Consider the following 22,217-nt stretch of genomic DNA (forward strand, 5'->3'; position numbering starts at 1 on the left):
CAGATGAATGGCACTTCGGTATTTTTACTTCAGTCTAAAACACTGGAAACAGAAGACAACTTGGCATGCATAGCTTCTATACATTGGCTGAAAAAGTAGGCACTATCTTGGCTACAAAGCTAACACTAAAGGACTCATGAATACTGCCCTCTGCTTTTCCTTCCTCAGCCTGAGAGCTTCGCACCATTTCAAATCCTGCAGATCGCTGTTTAGGAAAAAGACTTCTAAATTAAACAAACAGGGGGAAAAAAAAAAAAATCAACTGAGAAATTACCACCAGATGGCAACACTAAGCTGACAGGCAAGCAGAGCTATGCTATCATAACTTCATGTTTCTTAAAGGAATGCACTTTCTGGAATGAAGCTTCCATTCATATCTGGTATTCCAGCTCAGCTGATTATATCCAAGCCAGAAATATAAACATCTCTAACATCAACAGCTTTAATCCAGTCTGTTGGTATGACTCAGTGCTACTGTACAGGACGGCAAAAATTTGGTTACAGACCAAAGATGACCAGGAAAAAAAAAAATCAACACCCTAAACATGTTGAGACAGATCACCGATAGCCACAGAAAATAGAGCAAACTACGAATTATGCATGGATGATCAAAAATTATTGTTAGGTTCTAAAGAAAATCTTGTTCATTTCTGATAGGAAAGAGGAAGATTACAGAAAGTAAAAAAGCCCAGCAAAATCAACTGCTGAGGATAGAATCCCACCTACCCCCAAGCCACATTAAATTACATCACATCCTCCTTCATGTTTCTAATACCTCTATCTTACAGTGACTTCAGACGGGCAAGAGAGGTATTATGTGGGTCATGGCTAACTAGCAGGCTCCTGCTGGTTAACAGCCAGTACTTCTAGTATGGTTACTCAAGGATGAGAACTGCTCCTTCTCACTTCACTGTTATTAGACTGAGTTTCTCTACCAACGTGGACCCCACTTGTGAGAGATCGAAGAGGCCTCTGTTTTCACAGCTACATGTCCCAGTGCTAGACAACATTAATATCCCCAAAGCACATGCCAAGCAGACATGATAAACATATTTGGAAGTGTACCATACAGAGAGAAGAGTAATAACTTGTACTGCAGAAGAGGAATGAAGGAGGATGGGAGAAAATACATCCACACTGGGCACTCTGTAGCTGTAAGGAGGAGAAATAGGATGCACAAATAAACCAAGAGAGAGTGCTTGGGACTACATGAGCCGGAGAGCAACGTGCCACCACGTCAGCCCTGTGGGCTCATCACAAACCAGAACGTATATATTTGTTCTGTTAGAGGAGGAGTATCACTGGAAGGACAGAAACATGACAGAGCATCTGGAAGATTATTCCTGCTTTTCAGCATTGCCAATCACCCGCCCTTTACTGACTAGTCCAAACGAGCAGTAGATGGCCTGATTACCCCACACGATTGCTTCTGGGCATTACTTACTTGACTGAGAGGGAGAAGTCCCCAGGAGCGCTCTCACTCTCCCTGATAAGGAAGGCACCGTCGTGTCTTTGTTTGCCTAACATCTCTTCAGCCTTTGCTCGGGGAATCTTTCCAAAAAACCACCTGCGTAGCGAGGAAAAGAAAACAATAGGGAAAGTTAAGAATGTCAATCCTTTCATGGAGGAACCAGACATAGATATTCACACAAAGATGAAACTACTGCTAACAGAAATAACTACACTGCACCTCGCTGCCACTGCAACACAGGCTACTGAACCCATGCAGCTTTTCACAATGTTTCATCCCAGCAAGGAAGCAACCATGACTCGTTAAGTAGGTGCTTGCAATAGCCCTATTTCATCCAATTTTGCAATGTGGTAAGAGTGAAATCCTCAAATTACAGGATTTATTTTCAGAGGTGGAAAAAAAACCTCACTCAGAATTTAATGCATTATTCACATTGTTTCGCACTCCAGTATATCTACAGTTTAGCATATAAAACAACACAATGAGAACCTAATGTACACAATTGCTTCACAGCAAAGTCCTGCTTTGTGAGACTAAGATGACTACCCTGGGAACTTGCTACAACCTTGGACAAAATTAAAAGGTCTACTGTGGTCCGCACTGTTATCTTAGTAATTAGACCTCATAACCTCAACCTAAAGATTAAATGCCTAGCTCAAGCAAGAAACTTGAGTCCCTTCCTCTGTCACTAAGAAATGAAGTCTCACGTCTCTACATGTGAAGTTTTAATTGTTCAAACTGTATGATGCCATCAACTCTGAGACAATGAAGTAGCCCTGCACTACTGGCTGGTCACTATTGAACTTCCCTATGATAAAAGCACCATTTATTTCACTATTAGTACCCAAAGATAATCAGTGAGGGGTAATTACACAGTCTCCTTTATTACTTAGGCCTTCTAAGGATAAGTCACCCATGCCGAAGCCATGATTTACAGAGCAGAAAATATAGAAAACTTAAGTTATTAAGAATTAAGCACAAAACCATCAATATTTTAGCAGGTAGAAATGTTTTAAAAAAACAGTAGTATTTGCAAAATGCAAGGGAAACGTAGAAGGAAGATCCTGTCTATAGATTGACCCATCCCGCACAAGTGGAATGTGCATTTTAACAAAAGCAACTGTTGGTCTATTTTAGATCAGGTGGTTTTTAAAACATGACTGCTTCAGCAGAGAGAAGGAGTAGCTTTATTCAGCAACTGGCTGTTCCTGCAGCCCAGAGTCCAATCCTTCTGACCCCTACCACAGCACTGCAGTCAAAGACGGTATCGTGTCAGAAAGCTAAGGCACGCAGGAGCGGAGTTACACGCAGACCAAGTGAGCAAAGTTCCCTCAAAGTCTCTCTCTGCTTCACTGCAGAGGAGTGCAGAGCTGGGCATGCCATTTGGTTCTAGGAAAGATGCTGGTAATATTTTTTCAGTAGCCTATTTTCTTGCTTTCTCCTACAGTTAGGACCATCTAGCAGTCACATGAAATAGCTGCACCATAGAAGCCACATCTGAAGTTCGTGAGAGCAGCACAGAAATCAAAGCCACAGGCTGACCACCTCCACACACACTTCAGGCAACCAGATAGTCAGCACTGACCAAACAGCCCCCCCCACCCACCCCCCAGTCACGGGATTCTTACCCACATTTACATCTGCATTTCCAAACTAATCCAAGATTAAAGACAAACAAGGGCTGAGTGAGTGGTAGGTCACATGGTGTGGGAAAAGCAGAACCATCTTCACAACCAAAAAGTACAGCTTTCAGTTCTGAGTAACAGATCACACAGGATAGAAGCACTTACCACAGCCTGTAAGCATGCAGATGATTGACCTTAGAGGAGAGCATTTACTAACAAGCTCCACTCATAAAGTTTACTTTCTACAGCGAAGGTTTTGGTGCAGCAGTAAGACAGAAGTTGCAGAACCCTCCCTGAAACAGTTGTTCTTAAAAGATGTCACAAAGTCACATCTTCCTCTCTAAGAGTAAGCTATCTCTAGAGATGAAGGAGGCCCAATTATTCGATTACCAGACTTGCCAGCTCCTGGTAGCTCTCACTAACTGCCTTCAATATCTGCTCACCACAGGAGGCTACACAAAAGCACATTCCTGTATTATATCAAGGTTGATGATGTATTTCTACTATATGCAACATACTCAATAAAACAGCTCTAGAACATCCCCCTTGTAAAAGGGGTATTCACTCTATTTAGCTATGCAGCTCCATTATGAAAAGCATTTTGGCACTGAAAATGATACATCTTGTGTTCAAACTTGGTTTCCGTGATCACCTATATGTGTTCTACTTGCAATGCTTGCTGTGTACTTTTTATCCCCTGGAATGGAAAAGAAAAGTTTTCTTTCACAACGATCCTATTTCCAGTGAAGAACAACAGGGCATTCAGTACTTTCTTGGTGGTTTAGCATCTGCGCCACTTCTCAGCACCCAAGGTGGCAGGGAGGGAGTGCCTACCTGTCTCTCACTGCACTCTGCTGCCTTCAAACTCAACCAAGAGAAATGTTTATGTGACACACCTTCAGAATTCCAAGGTAGTATTTTGTTTCCTGGGCTTTGGGCACAATTGTCATAAAGATAAGGAAGTCTTGATTTTTGCCTCTACCAAATGTTACATGCAGCAAGCTTTGTGTTATGTTTTTAGATATCTTGCCATAGTCCTTGTTTACAAAGTGTTTTCATTCTGTTTAGTTCTCAAATAATCTCCATTATTTACATATGACTTGGAAATGAAAGCCTCATCTTAAAAAAACCAAAACCCAAAACACCTCACCCATTTCTGTAAAACAGAAAGCAAGCCTGAAAGAGCTCAACAGAATGTCTATCATACTTCCTGAAGTATACCCTATTTTCCCCCTAAATTTTACTGAATCACTACAAACTAGAAGTGTATAATTCGACTGAAGGAAGTAACATTTCCAAAGCAGCAATATCAAGTTCTTATTCTGCCAGCTGTTTCTAAGGCACTGTAAACAGAAAGACTAAAAATTGTTCACAATTCTTGAACTCTCTTGAAGTTTTATGACTTTGTTACCACTTAGCCAAAATAAAAGGAGCTTGAATTCTAAATAAAAAAAAAGATGAAAACCCCACAGATGAAAGAAACAAAGGAAAGTTATTTTGCAGGACTACTCTCTACTTAAGAACGCACTTCTACAGCATCAAGTATTGTGTACATATGAATCTTTGCTGCAGAATGACTGAAAAAAATAATAAAAATCACACATGGAGAATTAGGCCAAAGAAACTGTCCACAACACTCCCACAGCTTCCCTGCTGAAGGGCTGAGCTTGATAACACTTGTCTCCAGCTAGCTTTGTAATGTAAGTGAAACTCATCCAGTCAGCACCGCAAAACCAAATCCAGGCATTACTGCTGATGCTGCACAGCTAGAGGGAGATGCATTGATTGGTACAACACATTGCTTTCAGACTCGCTTCAATAGGCAGTTTGGCAATTCTTCTGCCTTTCCTTAGCACAATCACGTAGCTTGGCTGATTTCCTCCACATTAAGTTACGATATTGCAAAGTGAGACTGCAGCAGTTATCTTCAAGAAAAACAGATTACAAACACCCTGAGCACTCACACCGTGAGTCTGATCCAGGCTGCTTCCTAAACGGCAAATTCCTCCCCTGCCCCCTCCAAGAGAGAAAAGTAGTCCTGCAACCAAACCGCCCCGTTGTGCCTTCACAGGAAGCCTCCCTGCCCAGAGTTTCCTGCAGCTCTTCTCTGAGTGTCATGCCTCTGTCTACTTACATCTTGGCTTCGTTAACTGACGTGGCAATTCAGGTTAACGCTTCAGAACCCAGGTAACTCAGCTGGTGACCAAGGCGTGCCACATGTTCCTTTCAGCTTCATTTGTGATTAGTTACAAAGGAAGCTAAGATTTGCAAAATAGAAGCAAGAAACACTGCATTTAAGACTAGCTGTGGGGCTGGAGGATTTAGTCTCATATCCTAGGACAGGATTCAAAGCCATTTTCAGTTGCTTTCTTTCCAAACTTCCTTGAAAAGCCCTCACGCCACCTTCCCACAACTGAGAAAAGGAACATTCTCTTTCTCACTCCTAGTCAGCTGCCTGCAATTTGCTTTTTGTATGACCTGTCTGACTGGAGAGCTCTGCATTACAGCTAAGCAAACATTATACTATAAAAACTTTTGCATAATTTCCCAGGGTTGTTAATGTACTAGTTAAGACTCCCAGCACTGCTGACACACAGAGCTAACTCATCCAGCTGCCGTCAGCAGTTTAAACATCTTCAGAAAAGGTCAAATTAACTATGCTTAAAAACCACTAGCAAATTCACCCACTTGCAGGCTCAGATATTGTTCATTCCCTTTTGATATCAAAACTGAAAAAACTGACAGCTGTATCTCTCTCAAACAAAATACCTGCAAAACTGCTATAAGATGACATATGATGATTCAAACCAAAGAGGGAGAAATGGCAATGAGAGAGAGATCCCCAGCAGACTAGCATGATCAGGGTAAACTAGACACGTTACTGCAGCAGACAAGGCTTTAAACAATTTCAGAATTTTGTGTGTTCTTGCTTCACTTCCCACTTGGCTGCACTAAAGCAGTATACCTCCTCTTCTTGGGGCACCGTCCCACAGAAGCTCCCTTCTCCCATTTCAAAAGGCCCCTTAGAAAAATAATTCTTTTTTGGATTTAACTGCAGTATCTTCATGATATAATCACAGTCAACAATTAACAAATCAATCATCAGTTTTTTGTAGGCAACAAACACTACAGCTTCTCGTAAAAACCCTAATTACAGGTTTTGCTGTTCCTTCCTAAACCTTTTCTCGCTTTTGAATCTGTTACCCAGAGCTTGCCGTTTTCTTGTTCAGATGTGCAAGGATCTCAAAGCTTGGCAGAACCAGAATTTAATAGAAGACAGCAGAAATATATGAACTAACGAAAGGCACATACCCATTCATGAAGTGCTACTATTTTCATATGCTAGATTCTTTACACTAAGAGGAAATGTTCAAATTAGTTACTCAAATACAGTTCTCTAGAGTTGCAAAACAATGCCAGTGTACTTGTATAACAGTACACACTCTCTGAGGTCAGTCTGTTTTGTGAGGAAGGTTTTGGACCAGATGACTGTTAGAGGTCCTGTCTGACCTAAACAGTTCTGAGATTCTATACTCAGGATTTGATGTAGACATACTAAGAATTCAGCTCCAAATATCCTTAAACATTTTTCTGGTGAGCTGTGAATCCACAATTTTTACTCTTATCTGCTATGCTAAGTAAAATAGAGAATCAACACAAGAACACAGTCGCTCTTTTTCCAGGGGCAGTGGTGGTGACAACTCTCTACCCCAGTGTTCTGCTGGTTTATGCCTGCCATTGCCAAGATAGTCCATCTGACCCTACAGCAAAACACCAGAAAAGTTTCCAAAAATACCCTGCTGTATAGCTAGCTGTGAAATGAGTTACAGTAAACAATACCACCAGAGATAACACTCTATAGCCATACATTTTGGTAGAAATGGCAAGGTATGCTTTGCAAAGTATTCAGCAGAAAACCTTCCTTCTGTGGAGAGGATGTGCAAAAGTAAAATCAAGGGAGCCTATCACCAAAGCTCTACTTACGGGTGTGGTTTCATTTCTATGTAGTTCTTGGGAATGAAGCCATCTTTTCCATTGAGTTCTGCCTTGTACCAATTCTGATCGCATTCTTCATTCAAAACCTGAAGGAAGCAAACAAAAAATAAGCTTTACACATTTCAAGACACAGCAAAAAACCGATGAAGGTACTAGCTTATTTTTCCCATTCTTGTTTCAGAGACTGCTCTTGTAAATGAGCCTATTAAAAAAAAAACCTGTGCTAGTCATGCTACTCCACTGCATCTCATGAATGTTTGGAACTGTTGTGAACAAAAAGCTGAATGAGTAATTTAAAATAGCCAAAGGATTTTAGTGCCAAAACCCCATGCTTTAGTGAGAAAGTCACTGTAAGTCCACAGGTACTTTTAACAGGGTAACTAGACTGAGATCCGTGCCAAAGATTAAGTTGTCTGTCATCACCAAAAACTCTGCCCAAAATCTGCAAGCCAAGAAATTCCATATCTTTATCACTTCTAACAATCGCTTTTTCCTGAATTCAGCTGACAAACCTGATGCTCTCAGCAGAAATGTGATTTTATCCAGCTTTTCTGCATTTGCACTGGTTGCACACTGAATATGTTAAAGATTCTAGGCAACATCTACATTATAAACCATTTTACAAGAAAACTCCCTCATGATGTTAGTACAGGCTCAGCTGCAGATCCAACTGACAGCTTCAGCTGGTTTTGCTGATACAAGTTAAAACCAGGTTAAATCAGACAGCATAAACAGTGACCTGCCTGTTGAGCATTTTTTATGTTAATAAAGTTAAATACATACAAACAACAAAAGTAGATAAACAAAGATGTCCGTCCCCCTCCCTTTAAAGGGATACTTTTCTTACTATAACTTTATTCTAAAACGAATGAAAGATCAGCAGTCACAACAGAGAAACCACAAGAACAAGTAGCTTTAAAAGCACAAATTGCTATTCCAAAGCATACTCGCTCTATAAACTTTGTTGTTTTATTTTTCATTGAAATTCTGCCAACTGGTACAGTGCAACAGGCAAGCCTGGTCCGCTAACTGAAAGTAGTCTCCCGAATAAAGTGGTATTATGTTCTGTAAATAAAGCCATGCTATAGTTTGAAACTACCTCCTCAAAAAGATATTATTTGGAGACATAGTACAGAACCTGCCTCCCCTTTAGAATTAAGCACCACACCACTGCTTTTCCCTGGACACTTTCATTCCTTCTCAGCTTCCTGAGGTTCTTCAAATTGGCGATAATGGCCAACAAAAGCTGAATCTGGTTTTGTTTTTTTTAAAAATATATATATACTTAAAGTCTCAAGTCACAAAAGTAGCACATCATTAGCATTGGCTGAATGTGGGAAGATGAGGAAATGCAAAGAGAAAGAAAACATGAAGGCAGATCCAGAGATCACATACTACATACACACAGTTATGGTGAAGGTATCCACCAAAACCCCAAAATCTTCGTAAGCAATTATAGCAGTTTCTGATTCCCCCTCCCCCCCCAATCTCACTAAGTTTCTTTTTTGGAAAGGTGATGAGAGGAAACAAACAAACAAAAAACCTCAAAAGGAAAAGCAGACAAGAATTTACAGGTGCAGGCCTTAAAATTCTTACAGCTGATGGAAGTGCTTCAAACTCTAAACATCATAAGTTTGCTGCCTTTCAAAAATACATGACATATCAACACTTTGATCTGCCCCACTGTTGCCCACTACGTCTAAAAGAGAAGAACCTCAACACCTACCAAAATGAAATCCAGTAAAGCTAAAAAGAGAACAGAATCTGAATTTCCTCAGTGAATTACAGTGCGTAATGTTACCCGGCTGCTCCTTAACTCCCAAGTGAAGAGGCTGATGGTAGGATGGACATCCCCCGGGCAGCAGCACTTCCACTGGGGAACTCTCATAGTAGCAGGGACACATCTACAAAACTTGGGGTGAGCAAAGATATGTACCTTTACAGCCCAATTCAGGATATTTTCAGTGGAAGAGACTTTATATACTTAAAAGATCCTAAGTACTTTTATATGGATAAAAATATTGAAGCTATCTTTTCTGCAGTTACTACTCTGGGCTCCAATTTATTTATTTACAAGCATTGTTTTAGCATGCATTACAATTCAGCCATTTAGCAAGAATGATTTGACCACAGGTCATGAGCAGTTCAAGTGTGGCTCTTACAGGCTCTGAGGTAAAAGCTTGCACATGGAGAGTTGATGCACATCAGCTGACGTCTGCTGAACTGCCTCTAAGCAAGAAAATGGTGCACATCTTTCACAACCACTGTGCTGAGAGACAGACTTCTGTGCAGAAACTGATTCGACTCCAGAATACAAAATACAGGTAGGTAACACCAGCAGGCAGCTCTGGGATACTGAGCAAGGAATATGGAGATTAAAAACAGGTGTGTAAAAAAGCAAATTGCATAGACTAGGGAGACAGAGGGCACAGGTTGAAGCTCAGATCTGCAACTCAGTCACACAAAGATTTTGGCACATTGGCTTCAATGACCAGGAAGTTTGGCTGTTGTATACCTCGGCCACCATCACTAGACTCGTTTACAATGCAAGAGAAACAAATATGACACATTTTGATGTGATTTCTAATAAGCCAAATCTTATGTAATAACATGCATTCCTTTATCAAAGATAGCACAGATCAAACCTTTGACAAGATTGTGTACCACAAACTCATTTCATTACCAGTAGCAGTTAAGCGATATAGCAGTTTGTTCTTTTTCCAATCAAAAAACCCACCTGGTAAATTGTAGCTTCATATGAAGAACACTACCACATATTTGTGCTTTTGGCAGTAAGTATTAAAAATTATCAGAAATTCTAATGCCCAAATGTAAATTATTTTAATGAGTTTTATCTTGCTCTGAAGATATGCTAATGGATTTGGAGGAGCCAAATCACATAGGGCTTGGGGTACTCATTAATGCTTGGCCTGAAGCCAAATGCCATCGAGGGAGCATTGCTGAGGCATGCATTAAGCTTTCTGCCTGGGAAAAAAAAACCCAAACCAAACCAAAAAAACCACCCCAAAAAACCAACAGCTCGATAAAAGGCCGAGTTAGGTGAACTGCCTACACATATGCATGTGCAACCTGTTCAGGGGACTTCTGTTGTAATAATGAATCCTCCACAGCTCCCCCCTTCAGTGGCTTTGTTTGCTCCAAGGACTTTTTCCTGCTTCACACCCCAACTGACTGACATATCTCCATAGCCAGTTGTCCTTTCTAGGACCGTTCAAACTAGCTGTCACAGCTCCATTCACACCCTGGCAAACGGCCAAACTATCCATGGCCTATATTATATACCAGGGAGCTTATACACACACAGTCACCCTGTAAACACCCTTGTTTTCCCCTTTCTGGGTCTTTCAGTGTGCACTCGTCCAGAGACATGGCATGTACTGTTTTGTTTACAAAGTTCCACGACCACGTATTTCAAGAGAAGTCACCTCCATAACACAGCTATCTGCAAAATCATTTTTTCTGACAGCCTCTTCAAGATACTGCTGGAGCAGCTCCCAATGCTTAGTAAAGCAAAAGTGACTTGTACTGAAGTACCTTAAATTCAGGACAACTTTGCAGTCATGTGCACAAGGCTGGAATTCTGCTGGCTGCTATGAAGTTCTGTAGCTATTATGACAACTATGGAAGAGTCATGTCAAATTTCAGCTTTCCAAAACAACTTATGCCACTAACATCCATTAGTGAAATACAACTAAAAAGTAAGTTGGGAGCACGCCTAAGAACTCTGCACTGGTGTATCCAGCTTAGACATTTACAGCTGACACTGCTCTCTCTTAAATTGTAAAGCCACTGAAATGAAAGAACTGACTTCAAGTAATTAAACCATTTTTCTGCAAAATATTTTAAGAAAAGCATCCAGTAAATCCATCTGTCCCATACCTCCAACTGGCCTTCAAGTGATTTCCAGAAAATAATTAAGATTAAAATTTATCATCTGGATACTTCAAAAAGTTATGCCTCTGAGAAAAATAAAGACTCTTGACTGAACTACAGTGATATTTTCCCAGACTTACCAAAACTATAAAATTTAGTCCAAGTACTGCACGTATCACTGGATTTTACTTTGAAATTTTCCCCAAGTAGAAATAGATACAGATAAATTCAGCAACAAAACAAAACTTAAAGATTCACTGCTCCAAACTGAAACAGCTTTGGAGTCTGCAAAAAAAACCGTAAAAGGAACACACACTTATTTTATCTCTACAACTGTTAAAACCCATTTTTTTTGTATAAGTTAAAACGTAAAGCGTTCCTCCGCAGCCAATCCCCTTGGCTGCTATAGATCTAATCAAGTCTATGCCAGAGGGACCCTTCCTTTCACACTGGGGCATCTGTGCCTGAGAGGAGGAAGAAGGAAGGATATTTTTAGCCACTACATTTGAACACATACTGCCATGTGATGCCCTCGGTCTGCAGTCAGCCCTGTTTCACAGTAGTAGTGGCTCAACTGCTGCCCCTCAGTTTCTTAGTTTGATAATAGACCTCTTATCAACAAAAGCCCATCTGTTCCCATGGAAATGGAGAAGGGGCACTGCTGAAGAACTGCACAAAGCAGTTCCCAAGTTTTAGCTAGAACAGTTCACACAGGCGTCCCCACCAATTTTCAATTCCATACCTAGTGAGTATTTCTAAGCACAGCTTTTCCACCCCTGTGAATTGCTGCACCAGTCTTGATCCTCTCAAAACAACTTTCAGGAACACGCAGGCATTAAACTGGAACACAACAAGCAGGACTGGCATCTCAACTCTCAAGCTGACTCCCTTATGCAAACATGGAACTAAACATAAGGCCTCGAACATACTTACGTGCTTGCAAAGTTAGCCAAATTCATCAGAATACTTGAGTTTTGGAAAGACAAAACCCAAAAAACTTGTTCAGGGAGGGCTGAGTTTTGGCTGAACCTCTTCCTTTCCCTGAACTGTAAGTTTTCGGGATTTTTGCTGAGCTGGGTAACACAGCTGCTCAAGTACAACCTGTTAGCTGCTGATACAGTTTTTCTCCTTGACAAAGTTGCAGTAACACTGCCACAAAGAAAACAAGGAAACATTCCCAAAATCTCAGGAATACAAGGAAAGTGCTCACAACACTCCAACTTGGGCAGGATTTAAAATTTTTAAAAGTGAACAAATGACTGAAAAGCAGCAATTCCGCAACTGGATTTTTAAGCCTGGAAATTACTTGTCCCAGGGTGGAATGGTGGTTGGGAGGCCAATTCTCACTTTCCCTAGAGGTGCTTTAACACAGCTTTTTATTTCAGAGAAAAATGGCTCCTTTTCTGCTTCAAGAAGAGAGGTACAAACTTGCTACAAAACCAGCAAGCACCCACTGCTTCAAGGGAAGCTACACCTGGATTCAACAAAGCAAGCTCACCACAGTCCATTATATGGCATTTTTCCTCACCACAAACTTGCTGCAAATGGCACCACAGGCTATTCAAAGTCACCTCTTCAGGGTTTTGCAGAAGACAACCCAAGACATGGCCTGGTAACCTGCAGCTCCCTGCCTCATCCTCATGTTGCACAAAATCCCTTAAACAAATGAATCTTCCTCAAGCTGGCTGCCTAACACCATCAACAAGGTGGCTCTGCAGTGGAAATGGCATCTTGTGGAAACCTAGGGTCATCTGCACATCAAATGGCACTGTAATTCAGGTCAAGTCAAATGAGACTTTTTCTGTTAGTGGTTTACTTGTCATGACACACAGTACAGTTCATTTTAACTATACATTCAATACAAAAAGATACATTAGATGATTAAGATTACTAGGTCAAGAACACAACTGCTAAAATACTTTATTTTTCAGATCAAAACCTAAAGCACCGTGTCTGGACATGCTTTAAGATTGTGAATACTTGCTCTCTAGGTGGATACAAAAACTGTGAAAAGGCTTAACAACCACCGAGCAAGCGTTAGTGGAAATAGCCACAGAAAGATTATTTCTTAAACTGCACTCAACTCCCTAGTATTACAATATAATATTTAAATAATGCATGTAGATTTTAATAGAATGCAATAATGTGTTGTGGATACAGGTTTTCATTCTCACCCTCACCCCAATCCTCATTATCACTGTAGAAACACTTCTTCCACCCTTATCCTTTTAAAGGCACAAAAAGAGCACAAATATGAAGTGCAAGGACCCTTCTTCCCCACTCCTCAAGTGATGCTTTTGTCAGAAGCCTTATCTGAAGTGATGACTGCTACTTCAACACTGTGCACACACTGACTTTTCACATTGACAGTGTTTACCCCACCAGGCCAAGCAGCTGAAAGTAGGAATCAAGGAGAATACATTTTGAAGCTTTCCAAATCAAAAAGCTAGTACCTGGATCACATAGTACCGCCTTTAGACATATGTTCCTCTTAAAGAAACTAAGTTATTTCCATTCATCTTGACGGAACTTGGACACTAGTTCGAATATAAGACAAAGCTGAGAGGCAACAAACCAAAAATGACAATGAAAGTCACAGACCACAGCTGCTTTAGGATCTAAGCTCTTCCAAACTGTAAATAATATTGTGCTCCAAATCTATTGCACAAATCTACTCATTACTGGAGATTCATTCCATATAAATGTTTATAGGTAAATCTAGTATTCCCCAACCTTCAGAAAGGGTTGATGCGGAGAATTAGTTGGGTAAGATTACAGGGAACAATGTTACTTTTAACTACATGAGATAAAGGCAAGTTGCTATTACAATTCCATGCAATATTTCACCATGCAAAACTCCAGATAGAAAGGGATACAGTGGGTCAAGAAATCCACAGTAGCACTGGCTGGCAAGTAAAGTATGACATAAACTCAAGTCCAAAGAAAGGAACGTAGCTAGGAATTAGCATTCAAGCTTTCACTTCAAAACCATTTATTTTTTTTTTTAAATGTATGTAACACAAGGATACTTGAGGCAACTTGAAGTTAGCTGAGGTACAGTCAAGCCTAGCCACAAGGCCAGAACTCAGCACAGACTAACTTACCCTGCCTCTCAGGCCTTGCAAGTTTTGTACTACTACTTCCCCTCTGGCAAAAGCCTTCAATTATGAAGACTTATTTAAGATAATAGGAGAAAGAGAAAGAAGTAAAGACAGAACAATCTAGACAACAATTCTCTTTCCCTATGCCTCAACTTTTTTGGTTTATGTGGCACAAAGAGATGGGAGGAAAAAAAACCAGTATTCTAAAGTATATTGCAACAATCTCGAAAATGTCTGATGGAGACCCTGGAAGCAGTCAATAAAGCGCAAGGAACTTTGCCACAGGTCTTGTCTTCAACGAAGCATCCTTCTCTGTAGGAAGTTTACACAGGCACAAACCACAGAGGTAAAATGATAACAAATTCACCAGTTCTGCCTACATTGCTTGTGAAGGATAGCGAGACGACAGCCTCAGCAACTACAGAATTCTCTTGAAATCAGCCTGCCCACTATTACCACCTGTAGAAAGGTTAAGCTATAGATGACCACAAAGTGTATTTTCAAGAAGAATGCTGCAAAATCTCCATTATAGAAAGTAGCCTGCAGTAAAAATCAGCATTGGTGATTTTACAACCCAAACAAAAATAGCTTTACAGAGCTAGAAGTAGCTACAGCTAGTGTTCTAATTAGGCTTCCCCTCATCTAAGAGACTCCCAAGTGTTTCAGTAACAGCAGTGACTCTCAGAAGTGAGATTCATTTTATGTTCAGCAACTTTTATGGTGCTTAACTGTAGGCTAATTCTGATGAACTTCATAACATAAGGATGACTGTTCAACATTTGGATGCTGCAATGAATGCACTGCCTCATTTCAGGGCTTGATCAAAACGGAATGCAAAAAAAGTAAAAAGATTGTTATCACAGCATAAGCTCCACATGTAGAGAGAGAATGCTATGGGATTCACAAGAAGTGTTTCTTAAAAAGAGGAAGGGGAGTGTTGTTTTTCCCTAACAGGCCAAGGGTTAGTTTACAGTGACTAAAGACCAGGACCAGCCGCGTTTTGTAACTAGCTGTAGTGCTCAGGATGTTATCACGGAAACAGAAGACAAAACATCCTTCCCTAATCTCAAACCCAATCCACATCGAATTTGGAAGCATTGAAGAGCACAGCGTTTTGTCAGTTTTCTGTTGTGCAGTGTGGATTAGTTTACTCAGGTACTAGTGGGACGGTCACCTGCTTGCAAATGAGTATCTTTCCTCACTGAGTTTTTATTTTAAAAGTAAACAGAGTAGCACTGGTTTTTTTAGGTTTAAGCAGGATCCCAAAAGAACCATAAGTGAAACACACAAACAGAACAGGTCAAGGAAGTTCTGAAGCCTAGAGAGCTCTATGCTATCCTCCCCTCTTTTTTTATTGAGGAAAGAAAACAGCCTTGAATTCAGAGTATAAACCTGCTCTATTTGGGAAAGGTTCACAATCCAAAACCACATCCCAGAATAACCCAAATGCATATATGCACATCTGTACGTAAAGAACAAGGTATACATTGCCTTAAGCATCTAAATAAACCCTCGATTTTGAGAAGAAAAATTTTGAAAGAACTACTTTTACCTAGTGGTCAGATTAAGGTCTCCTGGTTTCTATTCCTGCATCTGCTGCTAACACAAATGCTATATATTCCAGGCCATCTTAAAAGAGGGGCTCTTTGTGGCTACCCCTTCAAGATTAGCAACATGGATAGCAAGCATAAAACACATCTGTTATCATATGCTCTAGACTGTTTATCCAAGTACAACCAACTACAGCTTTTCAGGCCCTTAATAAAATTGTTAGGCTTTTGTAAGAGTTCTTGGCACAAGCTCTGAGGGATGAAGGTTGAAAGTCACTCCACCAGAAAATAATAATAATAAAAAAAATAAAAATCAAGCATTCCAATGAGAGTGTTTCAGAGTTGCTTTCAAGCTTAACAGAGAAACCCTGCAGAAACACCAGCAGTGGTCTTGTGGCAGTTTGCAAGCGTATCAAAATCACACATTTCTCACTCAACTTCTCTCATCATGCTGCCTCTGGTGTAAACCATGACTTGATGGTGCATACCAAACAGAAAAACTGAAAAAGGTAATGAAGAACAAGCAATCATAACATGTGCTTGTCATTCCAGCTGTGGTTGCCCTTTCAGAGCTTTATAATACAAATGAAGCTGGTCACATACAGTGAAAGTGAAAAATACCCAGGGGAAATACACATGCATGACAGTCCATAAATCAGGCTAGATTGATAGCTTGTGAAATCCATTCTTAATCTGCTTTGTGGAACCATTGTGCTTGAATACCCTATAGTTCCTATTTCTATTTGCATATGTCCTATTTTGTCCTCACGTCTCTTACTAAAATGTGCTGCCAGAGATTGTATTTCTCACCATCTCTGAGGAAGCAGACACACCTGCCTCACAGAGACAGGGACAAGTCCTCTGTGACTATACAACACAGCTACTGGCTCCAAAAGACCAAGACCTTTGCTAGTCATCCCACACGTTGCCTTTAAAGACACTACAGCAGCCAACTACTAAAACATTCACTAGAGGACAAAGAAAGGCTTGCACTTCATTGAAGAACAGGATATTACAACTGTTACAACCAGCTCTAACCATCTCATGCTTGCTACCCCAAACCTCTACACATATAAGATCTCCAGAACTCCTCAATCAAGAATGAAATATAAGAAATTCCAAATTTAAGACAGTTGTGCTTTCTATTCCTCCAAATGGAGGATGTGTGCCATTCTCTCTGCTGTACTTCATTGCCCAAGAAACCACCATGTCCAACACTCCACTCCTGTATTTTCATTCTTAATTACTGGTTTTCCTAGCACACAAACTCGAGTAATTTACCTATCACTTTTAACCAGATAAGAACAGTTATTTGTGGAGTGACATTGAGTAACTGCTCCATGTAAGAACCATCACATGGAGCAAGAGCTATTACAGCCATTTTAATGCTTGTACACAACCGAATTGCTATGTTGTACATAAGTAACAGCAGGTTAAAGTCTAAAAGAACGTGTTATAGATGACAAACTGCTTATGAACAGCTGTGCAATGCAAACCTTCAAAGAAGATGACTGTAGCCACTGAAGCTGAACATTGTTCAGTTCACTTGGCATTCTGCAAAAATACTGCACCACATAAGGTAAACTCTACCCCCCTGCTAGAAAAGCTGGGCAGGAAGAAACATAATTACTAGTGGAACATCCTGGACTTAAACTTTGATCAGAAATTTAGAGTGTGTGACCAAAGGGCAGCTTTATAATAGTCTTGTAGACTTCAAACTACAGAGCTCCACAGCCAAGGCCCTGCGTGCACTGCGTGGAAGAGTTTCTTTGCATGTTGTACAGGTATTACAGCCCTATCTATACATCTCATTACGAGTTTTGCTTGCCTTCAAGACTGTGACACCACATCGGTACCAGCTGGTTTTCCACTGTAACGTTTGGGGTATTTTCAGAGGAACTGATACCTAGCTACTTATTCCCCATGCTTGCTGTAGTTGATTATTTCTGCCTCAGCATATGACAGTACATTAATCCTTGTTTTAGAATATGTTTCTTCAAAACATCAAGATGGGTTTATATATGCTGAAGACAATTCAAAACTCAACTAATAATCACCACAAATATTATAAGCATGCTCAGTTTCATCACTCAGTTCATTAATACAATATTATCACACCTGAGATTATATTGTGGAAGACACCCAAGAGCCTTCAAATGCAACAGCAAACCACTGCTACCTAAGCTTCGATTATGGCTTTCCAACTATCTTCACAATCCCTCCTACAGTAGGTTTCACATAGATGAGTTCTTCCTGGTTGCTTATAAAACAGGCTGCCCATGTTAGTGGACTACTAGGCTTGACACCCCAGGATGCACTGGCAAGTTTAAGTGACTTAACAACATGTCTAAAGACATTATGAAAACTGCGGTCTTCATGCACTTTGAAAACCTGGAAAAAGCTTACAGAAAAAATGCACATGCCTTGCACTGACAACCAGACTACCTGGCGAGAAGCAAGACAGATACTAATGTTAACTGCCTGTTAGAAAGCAAGCCAGAAGGAAAAAAAGGTTGCCCAAAACCACTACCAAAACTCCACTACATTTCAGTGGTAGATACAATTAGAAACACTATCTGCTACAATTTAAAGCACACTAGGAAAAGATACAATCTGTAAAGGCCTTAAAGAAAACTTTCAAAAGTGTTCAAAAGACAGACTTTCATTTTTTGCTTTTAAAGGAAGTAAATTAACTTGGTCTGCAGCTGCTCTATCTCATTTTTCCAGCGAAAAAGCTATTGCAACTACACCAGCAAAAGGTCCAACACGCTTCTAAAGATCAAGACAAGTGGCAGATTCCAGCTGAGTATTAGCAACATTACATGGAGGGGGGTGGGGGGAGAGGCTTTCAGTACAATTGGCATCTATTTACAAAATACATAATCTTAAAATTATTTTTTGCTTTAAGCATGTGGCTTTGTTTAAACTGTTATATTACAGTATTTAGTATGCATTCATTTTACAGCGCGGACCAGTTAATAAAGCAATGAAAAACCTTAACTTTGCTTAATATGGTTTTAAAATTTAAAGACTTCAGGATTCTGCTAGCATAGATTCTTGCATTTAAAATAATTTGCTTAATATTTAATATCATTGTAAATTTTACAGAATGTGAAACAGTCTTACTCAGCTCTTAGAGAAAATATCAGGAATAACACTGGCAACTAAGTATCTATAGAACTAAGTTCCCCACGTTAATTACACCTGATACACCATATTAAAAAAAGGCATATATTTGAAAAGCTACGCAACACTTTAGTTATCCTGGTATTACTGAATTTTTTGTACTTTTAAAGTCTCTTAGCAATGGTCCTCAAAAAACACAGTTGTTAAGTTGTACCTTGAGAGGTGGAACACTTCCTCAGCTAAACACAGAGCTGTAAGCCAAAATCCAGATGACTTAAGCCTGCATCCCAGAACAAGGATGTCTGCAGGTATCTCTCCAAACAGCCATCAATGAAATTGTTAATACGGATATTGTACACACCTTGGCCTCAGAATTAACAATCTTACTCATTAATTCGTACTTCTGAGCATGAATTTCTACCCAGGTACAAGCTCAGTTTGTTATCAGTTTGTAGTGCCCAGCAGTACATTTGAGTTGGTTTACGCAGTCACTGCTGTGTGGCTGCACCCTCCCACACACACTCCCCGCAGTGGTAACAAGCTCTTGTGGGGCCCAACAAATTGGGGAACTAATCTGCAAAACAGTTTAGAGAGGTGGTGTATTCTTCACCTGTCTCAGTTCGCTGGTTGGCTTACACAGATTATACCAGCAAGTGCAGGGTACAACTTGAACCGAAGCAAGCGACTGAGGAGCCAGGAAGGAAAGGACCAGGGCAGGACTGCTCCAAGAGGCACTGCCATGAAGGAAACACCCTTCGTTCCCATTTCAAAAGACACAAAAAATGCCTGCTCTACAATTCTTGCAGACAACCAACCCCAAAACTTACATACGCAAGAATTAATAGTTCCACTTATTTACAGTTTTATCTAGGCAGGGTTAAACAAAGCAGACCATGGGAAGAGGGGGACAAGGGTTCAAGAAAGAGCACGTGAGTAGTCCCGCAATGGGGCAGCAAAAAACCAAGACTTGACTGCGAGGGGGAGGAAGGGAAATGGGGAAGCAGGAACGAGGGACTCCGCTGAGGCTTACAGAGGTATTTGTGTCTTCTGATGACAGGCTTATTTGGGCAAGTGTTAAGACAGCTTCCCCCCCCCCCCCCCCCCCAAGCTGTAGACAAACCGAAGCCGGGAGCTTTAATGGACAAGACGGAAAGAAAAGTTAACTTCAGCTCAACCAGCTTGATTAAGCTCAGCCTCATACTGATCTTGGCAAGAGACATCTAAAGATTTCTGCAGCACAGGCAGAAAACCCACAGACTTTATGCATGAAACAGCTATCAAGTTCAGGGATGCTTACAAGAAATACTGGTGGCCTGATCAATACTCTTATTCTGCTCCATACTTTCAACAATGACAGCTGTTGGTCCTTCTGACAAGTTTAATTCTTTACGGGTTACATCAGTGACATGCAGAGCAGAAGTCATCCTTTCCATCCAACTACACTTTGTGAAACTGCACACAAGAAAGAGCAAGGCTTTTGACCAGATGTTTAAAAATTACGTGTTAATACCAAGGCACAAAACTCAAAACCTTTTAGACACAGGATGTCAAGCAAGTGTTAACTGCAATATCCTTTCTGCAGCAACCAAAGAATCAGTATTTATTATGATCAATATTTACTCATTTCTTGCATACCTAAGACAAACGTGTACTTTTCTGTCAGTCCCTAGAGCATACTCTGCAATTTGCATTTGAAAGTACAGAAGAAGGAAAAGCCCATGTTCCACTGCTTTGAGACAGCTGCCCCAAATGTCATCACTGTTCGGTTCAGACCCCAGCTGCAAAGGCTGATCACTTTGGCTAATGAAGCTGCAGCCTGCTATTTCCCGTCAGCACCAGCAAGGTTTCATAGCCTCAGTGATCTAAGAATAGTATTATCACCATCTGTTTGAACTGCATTTTCCCCAACTTCAAACTGCATCATTAACTTCCCAACCAGGCATTTCAATCCCTATCCTACTGAAAAAGTGAAGTAAACTGTGTTGAAATCTCATTTTGAGATTAAAAATGAAAATTACTTTTATAAGGTCCACATAGGATTTTATGAGCAACCAGTGCTGTGGACAGGATCTGAGATTCCCTCCATGAACAACTGTCAGTCCACGCAAAGAAGCCGTATTTCCTATCATTGTTAGGATGGGCAACAGCAATTGCATCTGCATTTTTAGGAAAGCTCTAGCCATAAAACGTACCAGGCATACTGATGGAGAACAAAATTATATAAATGCTTGTGGGACAGAAGACATAGATTAAGCAGACTTCACAGACTAGCAAAATGGACAAGACTAACCAGTGGTAATTAGACCAGAAAACAGAACTTAAAACACTGCAGAAAGCCCCTCCACTTTTCTACTATGTTATGAAAAATCAGCCTCCAATCTCAAGGCTATGTGAATCTTTCAGATGCAAGGCTTACTGCCGTTGCCTTAAACCAACAGATACCACAAATTAAAGGCTTGCCTCATCAATGCAAAGCTTCCACAACTCTGCTAGAATTTTATGCAGGAGACTCATGTTCTTGTCATGAGAAGACATGAGACAAAAAGAGACAACCTTCTACTCAGACTGACGGCAATCTATCCTCTGCTTTGTCAGGAATGAAGTTCAGGGTAGGAAAAAGAAAAAGTTTTGCATTTGCTACAGTAAGGGTTCTTTGTGCTCATTTGAATTATCCTCCTCTTACAATAGAAGAGATATGACTCATATCAAATGTCAAAGTCAACGAACCCTCAACATCTTTATTTTTCCTTCAACCCTTTACAGCTCCTCACAGAAGTTATTACTGGGGGAGTGTCACAGCAACAGCCCTTACATCACCATCTATTCCCCCTTCCTCCTCCACTACCCCAAATGGAACTGGTATGCTATCACTAAGCCAGCTCATGTAATTCTTTATTCTTTGCAATTTCCTACCTCTCATTTGAAAAACAAATACATCACTGTTATCTAAAAATATATTAAAACTTTGCCAGCAACTCAGTGCTCAAAGCAAAACAACCATCACCACCCAGCGTGAATGCACAATAGAAGCAGCATTTCTGGTACGGCAAATTTTTAAGGAGTTCTTGAGAACAGTAAGAAAAATAATTCAAGTTACAAAAATAAAGGGCTGCTCTATAATCACCAAGAGAATGCTGCTTTGCTATCATGAGACTCAGCCAAATGTATAGCCTGAGGGCAGGAACGAAGACTGCAGTCTGACTGCAGTGAAAGCTTTCAGCAGTAATGCCAGTCACCTTAGGGTATGCCGATCCAGCTCCCAGGCCAAAGTTGGGCTCCCCCCAGTGCAGCCAGCACAACTACTTTAAACCAAATCAAAACCAAACTTAACTAAAAAAAACCCACCCCAAACAAACAAACAAACCAAAAAACAACAACAAACCCCTCTCTGCTCCAGGACCAGTTCACAGTGCAACTCTTATTAATGTCTGCACTACCACAAGTAAGAGTGACA

The 22,217-nt window shown here is 40.5% G+C and overlaps 1 protein-coding gene across 3 annotated transcripts in view; it reads right to left on the bottom strand.

Moving 5' to 3' along the window:
- The window catches only part of GRB2 (growth factor receptor bound protein 2), a 61,871-nt gene that overhangs the window by 4,940 nt on the left and 34,714 nt on the right, over positions 1 to 22,217 (bottom strand). For all 3 annotated transcript variants that reach the window (XM_056323475.1, XM_056323464.1, XM_056323458.1), the window contains 2 exons: positions 7,081 to 7,178; positions 1,445 to 1,567 (listed from right to left, as the gene is read on the bottom strand). In XM_056323475.1, coding sequence (XP_056179450.1) covers positions 1,445 to 1,567; positions 7,081 to 7,178 — 221 coding nt within the window. The remainder of the gene's footprint in view (positions 1 to 1,444; positions 1,568 to 7,080; positions 7,179 to 22,217) is intronic.

The sequence above is a fragment of the Falco biarmicus genome, chromosome 1 (genome assembly GCF_023638135.1).
Source record: "Falco biarmicus isolate bFalBia1 chromosome 1, bFalBia1.pri, whole genome shotgun sequence".
In the NCBI taxonomy this organism is placed as follows: domain Eukaryota; kingdom Metazoa; phylum Chordata; class Aves; order Falconiformes; family Falconidae; genus Falco; species Falco biarmicus.